General features: G+C 25.2%; 1 protein-coding gene across 2 annotated transcripts in view; it reads left to right on the top strand.

The window, feature by feature from the left end:
• LOC136082254 (PX domain-containing protein kinase-like protein) overlaps nt 1–14,645 on the top strand; it is a 75,567-nt gene extending 60,922 nt beyond the window's left edge. For both annotated transcript variants that reach the window (XM_065800854.1, XM_065800855.1), the window contains exons 15-20: nt 518–563; nt 3,331–3,405; nt 3,533–3,619; nt 4,122–4,269; nt 6,645–6,728; nt 14,118–14,645. In XM_065800854.1, the coding sequence (XP_065656926.1) occupies nt 518–563; nt 3,331–3,405; nt 3,533–3,619; nt 4,122–4,269; nt 6,645–6,728; nt 14,118–14,257 (580 nt within the window). In that variant the 3' untranslated portion in view covers nt 14,258–14,645. The remainder of the gene's footprint in view (nt 1–517; nt 564–3,330; nt 3,406–3,532; nt 3,620–4,121; nt 4,270–6,644; nt 6,729–14,117) is intronic.
• The last annotated feature ends 634 nt before the right edge of the window (nt 14,646–15,279 follow it).

Below are 15,279 nucleotides of genomic sequence, written 5' to 3'. Positions count from 1 at the left end.
ATTCAATAAAAAAATTACAATAAAAAGACTAAAAACTGTGTTTTCTATTTAATTCAAATCTTGCGTTAATTTTGGGACACCCTTTATAACATCCCAAGAGTTCTCTACAAGTACAATACCAGTATAATGTACCAATAGTATGCCAATACTAGATACAGATTCTTTGCATACCAATAAAAAAAATCAAAAAGAACCTTAATTGAAATCAGATAAACTTTTTTTTTATTTTAACAATTTTTTGAAGTTCACCCAATCTTGTTGAATCTTATCTATTATTCTCTATTTTGGTTAGTTTAATTCATTGATTCACAACTCACACATTTCACCCAATTTTAATGAACTTACCATTCCTAATGAATCTTAACCAGTCAATTTTACCGTTCCTAATGAATCCTAACCAATCAGTTTTAATGACCTTACCATTCCTAATAAATCCTAACTAATCAATTTTAACTAAATTCGTGACTAAATTGATAAATGTAAAATAAAAAAAACATTTTTTCGTGTTTTGTTTTAGATTTTTTAATCAAGTGGTTATTGAACCATGCAAATCATCTTTTAAAGTAAGTGTGATATTTATTTAAAAAAATATTTTAAATATTTATTTAGGCAAAAGAAATAAAATAAATTGCTAAATAATAAAACATTAGAATAAGTTTTATACTATAGTGTAAATGCAATACTTTATTATAGTAAACACATGATTTACATACATTACATTATTTTTACATGTCATATGGCATTTTTATAATCATATCTAAAATCTAATGTATTATTTATTAAATAGAATGTAATTTTATATAATAAAAAGTACATTACATTTTGAATATGAATTTTTTTTAATATATTATTGTAAACTTATGTTTAGTATTCTTTTTGATACTTTTATTTGGAAGATTTCATAAAAAAACATTTTTATTAAATTATTTATTTATTTTATCAAAATATATTAGTAACCATTACAATTGACAAAAATTCTTTGAAACATTAGTAAATGTTTTATTAATTGAATAGTTAAAGTTAATGCTTACTATGATGTCCTTTAGCACTTTAACAATTAGCTAACCAGGTAGGCATAGAGAGAATGAACTTTCTCAAATATTTAGGAGTCATAAGTTGAGTCCATACCTGCCTAACTTTTTCTTGTAAATCATCCAAAGATGAGGTTCTTAGTTTCTGAACTTCATTTTTAAGATGATTCCAGCAGTTTTGAATAAGATTGAGGTCGGGTGAGTTACCAGGCTAATGATCTCAATCCCATTCTCGCATGACCAACTGCTTAGAAGCTTGACCCAGTGAAAGGGTGCTCCATCATGCTGAAAATTGTAGGTATTTGAGATGTTCATGAAAAATTTAATTTTTTTTTTAAGTATTTGAAAATAAATATGGCTGTTAATTGTGTTAATATATAAAAGATAAAACCAGAGTTTGGTTTTAAAAATAATAACTTCAAAAATAAAAAAGTTAAAAATTTAAATCCTTTAAAAACATTTTTTTTGTAAAAATAATCACCAGAATGACATAGGAGTCAGATAGTATAGACATTTAAGTCTTTCAAATTTCAACCATCATGTATGAAGATAAGTTATTAAGTCTTAGTTTGCAAAAAGAGGTTTTTTGTAAAGTTTTGCAAAAAACAGAAATGTGGTCCCTAATCATTAAATGTATTTTAACAATGTATATTTTTATTCCACCTAATGTAAATGTTAATTTAACAATGTTGAAATATATATAACTTTAAAATAAAATATATATATATATATTATTTTAAAGTTTTTTTTAAAAAAAAAGGTTTTTTTAAAAATTATTAATTTTTTTTTTGTGATAAACTCGCGACACCAGATTTGCTATTTTGTATATATAGATATAGATATATTTATATATATATATATATATATATATATATATATGTGTATATATATATATATATATATGTATGTATATATATATAAATTTATATATATTTATATATGTATATATATATATATATTTATTTATTTATACATATAGATATATATTTATATATATATATTTATATATATATATATATTTATATATATATATATATTTATATATATATATATATTTATATATATATATATATATATATATATATATTTATATATATTTATATTTATGTATATATATATATATATATATTTTTTTTATATATATATAACTAATAACAATTGACCTATTTTATTTTAATTATCAAGGAATACTATACGTAATTACATTTATATAAATATGTATTTTTTGATAAATTTTTTTAAACTTTTTTTATAATTACTTTTATAAACGCTTTCATAACAAAAAACTTTAGTGCAAAAAAATGTAAGTAACAAAACTCAAATTTAATAGTGTTATAAAATATAGTGGCATTATAAGCATTAAAAAACTATTAAATTAAAATTTTTAAAATAAATTTAAAAGGAATTTTTTTAATTTATTTAATAAAAATTTAAAAAAAGCTAAAATATTCATTTGAAGTTTATAAGTTAAATGTTTAACCAAAACATTTTTCTTTTCAAATATAGTATGCATAGAGTATAGTAGAGTAGTGATAATAACATATTAACTTTGTAAGCATAAAAGTTGGTTAAAGAAAATGGGATAGTGGTGTAGTGGAAGAGCACTTGCTACACAAGCGAGAGGTTCCGAATTCAATCCCCACCACGTCCCTGGTAGTACCGCTCTCAACTTGTTTCTCCGCGCTCAACATGTTTGTCAAGGTTCGTGTTTTGGAGTTATAGAGGATTATAACTACAAGGTTCGTGTTTTAGAGTTAAGAGAGGGTTATAACTACAATTAAGTAGCCTCCTCGTCTGTAGTGGCCTTTAGGGCCTTGGGAGGTGAATTAACATAAAAAAAAAAATAGAATTATTACTATAATTGGTTTGGATTTGGGTAGGCAAATGTGATCAAAAAAGATTCCAAAATTTGCGATTTTTGTTTATAAAGTACGATAGCCGGAGCCAAGCTGGAGCCAGAGCCGAGCTATATATATATATATATATATATATATATATATATATATATATATATATATATATATATATATATATATATATATGCATAAACATATATATATATATATATACACATTGTTTTAGCAGATTTTTGTTGACACTTTTTTAAGATTTTTTACTCATTTTAACTTTATTTTTTATAAATTTGAACTTTTTTATAAATTTGGACTTTTACTCAGAAACCTCAATTGTATTGGTTTAATTACTCTTGTAATATTTTGTAATGTTTAATTACTCTTGTATCAATCTTTTACTTTTTAAATTATTTTAGCATTTTTAAATTTGTTTAAATTTTTTCTAGGTAAGTAAGTTTAAAGATTCCTTAGTTCAAGTTCAAAACAGTATTGAGACAAGGCTACGAGATGATCAAAGAAAGGTTTGTAAAAGTATATTAAAACTTGGTTTTTTATATCAAAAATATAAAATGATAATTGAGTGCTTTTGTCAATGATTAAAAAGCGGTTCTTAAAAAAAAAAAATTTATTATTCGATCTTGTTTTTAGCTACGTCAATTCAATCGTTTGACAAAAGCAAGAACAAATCTACTTTCTGAAGAGGAAAAAAAGAAAAGAAAAAAATCGTCAAATAAAGTATTTTGTCTGTATTTTACAAAAAATATTTCTGAAAATTTTTTAATTAACCGCAGTAAATTTATACTGTATTAATAATTTTTAAAAAATTCAATTGTTGTTGACAGCAATGAAATGTGTATTAAATGCAGACCAGAATCCAATTTGCGGGGCTGAAAGCTTTAAAATTCAACAAAAATATTTGAACAGCTAATTTAGTTGTAATTTAAAAGTTTTTTCACAAAATTGTTTTTCTAAAAATCCTTTTTGGGGTATACTGTTATATATAACTTGAAAAAACAGTGACCGGGGTTTAAAAATCAGTGATTTGAAAAAATAGTGATCTGCGTTAAATGTTCTTCATTAAATGCATGTTTTATTTCTTATTATTCTTTTTATTTTTGTTACTGTTTAAGTATATAAAACAAAATAGTTAAAAATATATATTTGAGTTAAAGACTACAATATGTGTTAATCAGATTCATAAAGGAAAAGAAATTAAATATTTAACATTTTGTTTTAGAAAGCCTCAGTGACAACATCTCCAACTGTAAATGAAGAGTCAATTGGTAAACAGACTACTGAAACCACAAGAACAATTGGTAATGTGAACACTGGAACTATAAATGGAAACGTTCCAAGAGTCCAGCAAAATCCTACCATTAACTCAGGTTTTTATAAATAGTTTTTCTTAAAGTTAAGTTTTAAGGAATATCAAACAACATAAAATATCAAGCAACACGTTTTGATTTATTAAAGATCAAAAACAACAGGCTTTGATCTATTAAAGATAAAAAAATAACAGGCTTTGCATAGTATAAGTTGGCATTCAAGCCTACTTTATGCTAATTCTGATATCGTGAGTTTTTGACCAAAAAAAAATATGTTTTTATGATATTATAGAATAATGGTGTTTTGGAATTTAAGTTAATGTAAAGAATTGTTGGGAATCTCCATCAATATCTCTAACTATTTGTTATTATTAAAACTCGTTATTATTATTATTTAATGTAAAATAACTGTCTTTCTAAATAAATCATTTAACAAATGTTGAACTGCGTTAAACACAATTTTTAAACGCGTTTCATTCAAGTTTAGAGTGGGTTGTATCATATTGACTATTTAGATGTTATATGTAGGTGTACCTATGGCGCTTACAATTAACCACACTGGGTAGTCTTTTTCTGGTTTATGTGCTTTAATTATTTTATATAAGCATGGTGGTACGGCATTACTTGGGTAGTAATTTTTATATTCTTATTCGGTAAAATGCCCTAGTTTATTTAAATTTTTGAGGATGGTTGAACTTTGTGAAGTCAAGTTTTTTAAAAACTTTTATCTTTACAGTATTAGGGACCCATTAAATAGAGAATGGAATTAAGCATTTTCAAAAAGCAAAGTTAAATCAACAATCTTTTTCTAAGTATTCTTCTTAGCGCACCTTGACTTACAAAAACGTACGCTGATTTCTAAAAAATGCAATCAATAAGTAATAACAAAAATGCAAATAATAATATAACAAAAGTGTTTTTCCACTTCAAATTCTGTTTTTTATGACTACTCAGTGTGGTCATAAAAAATAATTGTAATAAATTATATTGTAATAATTGTAATAAATAAATATTGTAATAAATATTGGTCAATTAGGCTTAGATTGGTCTTGAATTATTCACAAAGGATACCACAGCACAAGAAAAATACTGAGTTATTTTTAATTTATACAAAGGGGTGTTTAAGAAACCTAATGTGTATATATATATATATATATATATATATATATATATATATATATATATATATATATATATATATATATATATATATATGTATGTATATATATATATTTTAGCCTGTGTAATGTTATAACTCTGAATAAAGTTGTAGAGCTTGTGTAGTATTGAAACAAAAGTTTAAATATGAAAATACTACTTTGTGTTCCTAATCATTTTTCATCAAAATAATCATGTTTCAATTATAACGACACTATCAATCTACAACACTTCTTGTTCATTGATTCATTGTCTTGTTTATTCGCTGCATTCATTTTAGCTTATTCATGATTTCATTTCTGATATCTCTATGTCTTACTGTTTTTGATTGTTTAAATATACATTTTTTTAAACAGTTGATAAAGAGATATTACCATTTTCGATATTAAAATTAGCAACATTAAAAAATTAGTATACCTATTCAAGTTTTGAAATGACCTCTACAACTTATATTGTATCTTGCAGCTCAAGTAGGTGTTGCTTCAATAACTTTTTCAGGAGGCTTGCGTAGTCCTAAAGTTGATGACATAAACATCTAAATCATATTCAAAACTAAACACTCAGGTGCAATATCTGTACTTTCTCAAATGGTATCAACTTCTTCTGTAACAGATACTACTGTCTCTTCTTCTTTTTCTCCTTCTGATTTTCATATGATTTAATCTTGCAATCTCAGTAAAAACTTATTATATTAAATTAATATAAAATATGAAAAAACCAAAAGAAAAATAAAAACATATTTTACAAACAAGAAAATATTTAAAAAAATTTTCAAGTAATATTTTTCTTCTCTAATCCTCCGGAAAGATTAAGTCTTCTTCCAGTCTCCAATATCTTTATCCTGATTTATCTATCTCCAAAATAAATTTATCTAACTCCAAAATAATCTCCTAAAAAATTTATTTAAAACTAGTTTAAAAAGATGTTTAAAAAATTAAATGTAATTTTTAGTCACTAAATTAAAGTTGAAGAAAATAATAGTTAACTAATTATGTAAATATGTTAATTATGTAGAAAAATTTTTAAAAGTAAACATAAAAAGAAACATTGGAACCTCAAACTATTCCCAAACTTCCCAATAGTATGATCTTGAACCTTAATAGACCATTAATGGATTATTTTATGAAATAGCAGTTTTTCCTTAGGAATAATTAATGGAATATTTGAGGAGTTAGCTGGTTTTACTTAGGCCTGAAGAATAACTAAAATTTTTCCTTAAATGTTTATATGTATAATTAATAGATATTTTAACTTCTGCTTTTTTGCTTACTATTTAGCTACTGGTTTAACCAATAGTGTAACTAATTCAACTCCTAATGGAACTGTTTCCAGACCTCAGCAGAATGTTGTCAATAGTTCAGGTTTTTATTTTACTTGAAGTTTGAATTTTAAATAGGATGATGATGCATGAAATAAATATTATTGCTTTCTTAAATCTAGAAAATAATTACAATGCAAATAACTCTAATTGCTGGAGATAACGAAATTTTAATTTAGAAAAAAAAAAGTGCAAAGCAAGTGCATTTTTTGTATCTCTTGTCAATAATAAACAAAAATTTTATTAATTTTATTAGAGTAATTTTTATAATTATTTTATTTAGCTGTTGTTTTTGTTTTGTTTTTTACAAATCATACATTATAAATTTTGTTTCGGAATTTTAGCACTGTGCTTTAGTGTTTAGTAGTTGGTGTATAGTGTTTCTTTTATTTACCAAAGAAATTTTATATAAAAAAAAAAAAAAAAAAAAAAAGTATGGTGCAAAGACAACAGTTTACATATGATTGAAGATAAATGAGGTAGATCAGATGTAGCACCATATAGTTAAAGATAAATGGGGTAGATCAGATGTAGCATCATATGATTGAAGATATATGGGGTAGATCAGATGTAGCATCATATGATTGAAGATATATGGAGTAGATCAGATGTAGCATCATATGATTGAAGATATATGGGGTAGATCAGATGTAGCATCATATGATTGAAGATATATGGGGTAGATCAGATGTAGCATCATATGATTGAAGATAAATGGGGTAGATCAGATGTAGCATCATATGATTAAAGATAAATGGGGTAGATCAGATGTAGCATCATATGATTGAAGATATATGGGGTAGATCAGATGTAGCATCATATGATTGAAGATATATGGGGTAGATCAGATGTAGCATTATATGATTGAAGATATATAGATTGAAGATATATCAGATGCAGCAGAAAATAAAAAGATGTAGCAGAACAAAAGTAATCTATAATAATTATAATAAATAAATAAACATTATATTAATAAATCTACATTATATTAACATATTAAAAAAGAATATATTAACTTATTAGAAAATATTGTAAATATGGTTGAAATGAACTCAACCATTTTATAACCTCTTTTAACCTTTTTTTTTAATTATTTTTTTATTTTATTTTTTTATTTTTTTTTTTGTTTATGATTTTGAGCTCAGAGAAAGACAATTTACTTTTTTACTTTGCTTAAGATTTTGTCTTTACGTGTACTTTGTATAGTGCTTGCTTCATAAGTGAGAGGTTCCGAGTTCAATTCCCACCATGTCCCTGGTAGTAGCGTGCTCAACTTGTTTCTCTGCGCAGCAGCTTTGTTCGTTAAAGGTTCGTATTTCAGAGTTATAGAGTTGAAGAGGGTTATAACCACTATTAAGTAGCCTCCTCATCTGTAGTGGCCTTCTTGGCTTTGAGGAGGTGAATAACAACAACAACAAAAACTTGATGTGTACTTTGTAAGTCAAATAAGTCAAATTCACTTTGACCTATTTGACTTTGTTATATGCACGATGTTATATAATTTGCTTTTTATTACTTAATTATGTAAACAAATAAACAATCACTATTATCTTCCATTATCAAAAATAAAAATTTTTAAACATCCCGGTTGTTTGACTTTTTATTGCTTTGATAAGTCGAATTGAGATTGAATGAGATCGTCTTCTTTTGAATGATGAAATCTGAATAGATTTCTGTTCACAGAAAGTATATTTTAAGTTTATAAACAAGTTTTTCAATAATCATTTTCAATGCTATTTTTATACAATTAACAATGAATATTACATTAAAAATTACATTAAATATTACAATGAATATTACATTAACATTAGTTCTGACTCACTTCATTCAAAAGTAGAAATAAATCTTTTAGTTCTTTGTTTAAAAAAAATAATCACATTGTACACTCTTAAAAATGAGTTATTTTATTTTATTTTTTTAAAATATTTTCGGTAGTATCTTTGACCATATAAACTGATAGACATGTCGTAAGTTAAATATTTTGAAGCCGACATCTTTTAGTGCGTGACATCACATTTGGGCAAAATAAAACGCGGTACAAACAGAATAAAGCTTTAGGAATAGAAAACATAAGATTAACTCTTTAACAGTCCATGCTGTAATATAATGCAAACTGAAAGTGGTTCCCAAATGTCCATATTCTCCAATTCCAATGTCTCCTATTTCCTTCTTGTTCATCAGTAATTAAATCTAATCATCACAAAATTTATTACTAGATAAATACAGAGCTTTTTTTTAATAATTCACTATTACACATGTTTACTTTAATTTTAAATATGGCAGACAGAAGTTCTTTCAGTCCAAAAATCATTATTAAAAAAGCGAATATTTACTCGTGAAGAGATAGAAAATGAATAATAAAAAAATATATTTGATGAATGATTAATGAAATTAATAATGAAAGATTAATGCTCAGAGAAGGTGTTTTGTATGTTACAAACACAAAATTCGAAAAGATTTAAATTATAAATGTGTAGAATGTAATGTAGGACTTTGTGCAGCTCTATGCTTTGCCAATTATCAAACAAAAAGTGAATATATTCTTAAAATTTTGTATATATATAGTATGATTATATATTCTTAAACTTGAATAATAACATTTTGTAGTATTAATAGTGTTGAAAATAGTAAAAAACTTTTTTAATTTATTCATAAAAAAACACGATGTTTTTCAAAAGCATGGGACATTTAGAGACCACTTCAAAAAAAAAAAGCTGGACTAATAGTGACCGTAATTTAAAAAAACATGGCACTGTTATAGAGTTATATGTAAATTTTTGAAGTAAACTTTATTATTATTATTTTTTTAAATAATATTAAATTTATTATTTTATGAGTATTTGTATCAAGTTTTCATGCATTCTTAGATTTATTAGAATAAATCAGTTGATACAATTTTATGTGTTTTATTATGCGCTACATTAATAAACAAAGTAACTTTTTATTGACTCGAAAATAAAATGTCCTTTGTTAATACACTTTGTTTATTATGTCGTAAATCGTTGATAGAGTCAGCTTTGTGGTGCAATCGTATCTTTAAATATTTATCATTAATAATTTTGACTAAAAATATTACATGATTGCCTTGAGGATCATATGCAAACATTTAAGAACAAATTTGTGCATATTATGCAAACACTCGATCACTTGAAACACTTGATATTTCTATTATGTTCTTTTTATTTAAATTATCTGTTTACTCTAATATTTAGAATTCTGTTTCAGCCAACTTGCATAAATAAATAACATCAGATGATGCGTTTATAAGGTCAGTCTTTAGATTTAGATATAGGTATAAGCTATACTGTTTCAGAGTCACTGTAGAAGTATTTTTTTAAATTAAAGCACAAATACTGGGATTACATTGTTTAACTTCCCAAACTACGAACCCAGCAATATAGCTTACAACATAAACAACGTAAAAACATTGTGTTTCAAATTCTGGAAGCTTATAATATGTATGATCATTTAACTGAAACTGACTTTCAAAAATATCATTATCATCCTTTAAATTAGCATCTAATCATTGTATTCCTGGTAGTATGATTTGAGACTTACGGTTACTACTTACAGTTAAAATTGATATTGGTGTTTGATCTAAGCAATTTGCATTTTGAGGACCAGTCACTTCACAATGAATGGGTTGTTATTATGACCACCACTACGAATAGCACTAAAAAAAACTTCAAGAATTGTCTTGGGATAATTTATATGCTAAAACATGTTTCAATATTGGTTCATTGACTTCAAAGAAACAAAAGTTTCAGTTGGTTCACTATTTTTAAAATTTAAAGGGTGGTTTGTTTATCTTAAATACTTTAATGCTTTTACCACACTTAAACTTAAGGTTGCAACTTTCATTTTCATTTTTTCCCGTACCCAATCAATGTGTCAATTTCTAATTTTTGTAGCAAGGTGCAGAACTTCACTATTCTGTATATCTACTAACTTCTGCAAATATGACCATTCTGTAGGATTTTCATTAGTATCATAAATTGCTGGTCTACTTGCTAGTGTATTTCTAATGAGCTTTAACAAGTGTGGAGGATCAGGTAAAATGTGTATCGAACGATTTTATATAGAATGAGGAAACCAGGTCTTCATGTTTTCAATAGAAATATTGGATCCTAAAAAATTTGCCATACTAATATTTGAAGCAGTTCCATCAAATGTAAACGATATAATTTCTGCACCACTTTCATAAATAAATTGTAAACAACATTTAATAATATTAGCTTTTTCACAACCACCTAAACCGTCAATTAAAAAATATGCAGCAGTAAGTTTCCTAACATAACTATATTGTTTTCCTAAGTAACTATAGCAACATAACTATAGGCTTAAGCAGAATAAAAATTAATTGTTAAAAGCGATGCTTCGCAGTTCTGGTGGGTAACGCTTTTTCCTTGTAAAATCCGACAAAATAACTGTTTTGTAGACTCATAGTTAAAATTAGTTATAACTCAGACAAAATTAAATAAGTTAGTATATTATTAGTTACAATTTCATATTTAATACCCCAATCAAGTCAAATGGGGCATTATTGATTGGGGTATCAAGAAATAGATGATAGCATAGTAAAAGGCCAAACAGAATTTATGTAAATGGTACACAACAGCACAAACACACACACACACACACACACACACACACACACACACACACACACACACACACACACTTGTAGGATTTCCATTCAAACTACTTTTTTAAATTTACACTCTTTCTGAGAGCGCTGTATTAAAAATAGTTACAGTTAAAATACATACAAAAGTTAAAATTCATACAACAAATTATCTCAATAACATTACAATCATAATAATAATTATTACTGTTACGAAAAATGCAATAATTGATTCATCGCTATTCCTACCATAATTGTGATGAATTAAACTTTATATAATAATCCAAAAGGTATAACTTAAAGTCACAAATATTTAAAATGATTTATTAAAAAAATGAAATGAAAAAGTCACAAATATAAACATGTTTAACAACTAGTCTTAATAAAAATATATATATCATACAATTAGTGTAGTTAATATTTCTTCAGAGATCATACTTTTGATTTAGATGACGAAGGAATGAATTTAAGTCTTTAATCCTTTTTATTAGACAACGCTTAAATTGCTGAAGAATTTTAGTTGTCTTCTTTTTAGCAGCGAGTTTACTTATGGTTAATTTTAAAAACTTTTTACTATTTTCTGGTGTTACTATATCATTTTCATCAAAATTACCAGTACACCGTTTGTCATTAGTCGTAGGATTAATTTGGCAATTTTAACATTATTGTTCCTAAATAAAGGTGCTGTATGTCACAAAAAGTAAACTCAAACATTTTAAATCAATATATGCTATTGTAAAAGTAATTGTAAAGTATTCCATTGTAAAGTAGTTACATTGTAAAGTATTCCATTGTAAAGTAGTTACATTAAGCTTACTGTATTGAATCATTGGTGATATTATTGTTAACAATAATGATATAGTAATCAACGTTATTTTTCCTAAAAATATATAGGTATTATATGTTACAAAAAGTAAACTTAAACATTTTAAATAAATATATACAATCGCAATATATTGAAATAATATTTTGTCTGTTTTTTTGGTGGTTTTCTAATAAAGTACTTTTTCTTAAATGTGTTGGAATATCAAATATATCAAAGGAATTGCATCATTTGTTAGTTTTTTTTAAACCACAAAGTTTAGATCGTTTACTAGGAGTAAAACAAGTTTAGATCGCTTGCTAGGAGTAAAACCATCCCTCTGCATAACTTGTATCCATTTTCTCCTCAATTTCAGATCTTTCGGAAAACTACCAACAAAAGAAAAACATTTATTAGGTATATTAAAGTACTATTTATATTCGAAATACAACGTAGAATCTTATCAAAAAATAATTTGTTGCTACTTACCCATTAAAAAAAACCCCTTTAGTATATCTTTGAGTGCAGTTATATGCAAAACAAGATAAAACAATGATCTTTATATACCTATACTCTATTCAAAAATTAAAATTTAAACAAAATAATCTGCATAACAAATACTGAAATTTTAAAAGTGTTAAATATACCAAGCTATTTTTGTCCTAAACCGATATTATTAATTGTTGAATATTAACCTACGGTGAGGCTTGTCTATCAGTTTAAATGGTTGAATGTTACTATTGTTGCTTATTGTTATTGTTGTCTATTATAGTTATGTTTACTTGATTCTAAGATTTGTATTTTAATATTTTATAACTTGTATTTTTTTTAATGCTTTATTTATTTATTTATTTTATAACTTGTATTTTTTTTAATACTTAAGTTTTATATCTATTATTTTTACTTTTTTTTTTTGCCTCGAAGTTTAAGTATATTTTTCAGAAAAATATATTGAGTTTTAGCTTGTAAAGAATTTATTGAAGTAATTCTGTTTTTTGCATAAAAAATACGTGGTTATCTCAATAATGTAAGTAAACAAAAAAGCTGCGAGACATGAGACACTTATGCATGTGGTGAACGTTACATTAAATTGCTTTATTATTATTAAGTCATGCCATTTAGACTAATGGCAAGCTATACCAAAGAACATTGTGGGTTGCTTTATTAAAATTATTCATTTCTGGCAACCGTTTACATGAAGTAAGATTTATCATCTAAACTATAATATGTAAATAATTTTTATGTTGTTCATGTTTTGTCTAAGCAACAGATCCTTTTTGTTATTGTTGTTGTTACTGAAAATTGTTTACATGTAAATTAGATTTTATATATATATATATATATATATATATATATATATATATTTATATATATATATTTATATATATATATATTTATATATATATATAAATATAAATCCTCTTAAGCAAGAAATTCCGAGTTTGATCCTCATCGCATCCTTGGTTGTACCACGCTCAACTTGTTTCTCCGCGCAGCGGCCTTGTTCGTCAAGGTTCTTGTTTCGGAGCTATAGAGTTGAGAGAGGGTTGTAACCACAAGTATAGTAGCCTCCTCGACTGTAGTGGCCTTCTCTCGATTTAAATATTGTACACTTCCACATTCTTTCATATTTTTTTAACAAACTCAAAACAATTGCATTTTATTTCTTGTATTTCAGTTGACAAATTTGTTTACATTTATTTTAACTTATAGCATTTTTTACTACAGAAAATCAATATATTACAGCTTTGGATAAAATTTGATATTCATCAAACTAAATCCCTTTTGATAAAGTAGGCCTAGACTCGAGTTTACTTATAACACGACTTGTGACACGGCTTATAACTTAGTTGATTTTATTGGATTTTACAATAAAAGATTTTGTTGTAAAGTGTTAATTGTGGAACTCCATATAATAATAATTCCAAAATAAATGTAATCAAATAAATAGTTTAAATTGATATTATATTTGTTAATAGCTTATTTATAATAAAAATTTTCTTTAGTTTCTACTGTGAATTCGAATCCCAATCTAAATTCGTCAGCATCTGCCGGGCGAGGGGCTTTGCTGTCATCCATAAGTACGTTTGGTAAAGGTAACTTAAAAAAATGTAAAACAAACGACAGAAGTGCACCCATTGTTTGAGTCAATGGATTTTTTATTTTGTGTAATTGTTTCGCTTGTTTCTTTATAAACCATTCTAATTTTTCCTAAACAATTTTTTGCTTTTTTTGCTTTTGCTTTATTTGCTATTTATTTCCTACTTTATTTGCTAACTTTTTAATTATTTTTTATAATCTAAATCCTTGAATAATAAAGAGTATAATTTTAATTCTTATAATTATTATAATTTAATTAAAAATATAATTTGATTAAAAAGGAAATTTTGTGCGTAAATTTGAAATGTGTTTTTAGAGGTATTTTCTATGAATAATTTCAAAATGATTAATTTTTAATTATTTAAATTTTTATATAATTTCTTTATTTAATTTTTTTGTAACATATTCAAAGAGGATTTTATATAATTTAAAGATTTAATTCGTTTTGTTGTTGCCGGGACAGCTCAGTTGGTTAAAGCGCTGCTAAAAAGTTCGGAATAATTATTGGCCATAGCAGCAGGATTTGGAGGTTCCGCCCACTCAGCGTATGAGTAGCACTTCGTTAAGAAGGGAACTCGTCTCGATTAGCTATGCTATTACAATTTTTAGTTTTGCGATTTGACCCCGGACATTGACATACATCGTTGGATTCGTTACAATGAGTAGATTTAGGTTTAATATGTCACCGAAATCATAAAATTCCTTTTAGCAAAATATTTACGTTTTAGGGGCCAAAAGAGCTCAATTTAGAATTTTATCCCAAATTCGTGGATTTTTTTTATTTATTTTTTTTTAAATAAATTTATTTAACAAATTTATCAATTATTTAAAAGTTATAGTCATTTAATTTGTGAAAATAAGTCATAAATAGAATTTATCGTTTGGATATGACTGTCATGAATATGTCATTTGTAAAATACAACTACATTATATAAATATACAAACCATTGACATTAACTAATGTTTTATATTATTAAGATTCTGTTTATTAATAAACATATTTTTGTGACATTATCATAAAAAAGTTATGATTATATAAAGTTAAAACACAGATTCCCATTTGCAATA

The sequence above is a fragment of the Hydra vulgaris genome, chromosome 07 (assembly GCF_038396675.1).
Source record: "Hydra vulgaris chromosome 07, alternate assembly HydraT2T_AEP".
In the NCBI taxonomy this organism is placed as follows: Eukaryota; Metazoa; Cnidaria; class Hydrozoa; order Anthoathecata; family Hydridae; genus Hydra; species Hydra vulgaris.
This window is presented reverse-complemented; position numbering and strand designations above follow the sequence as displayed.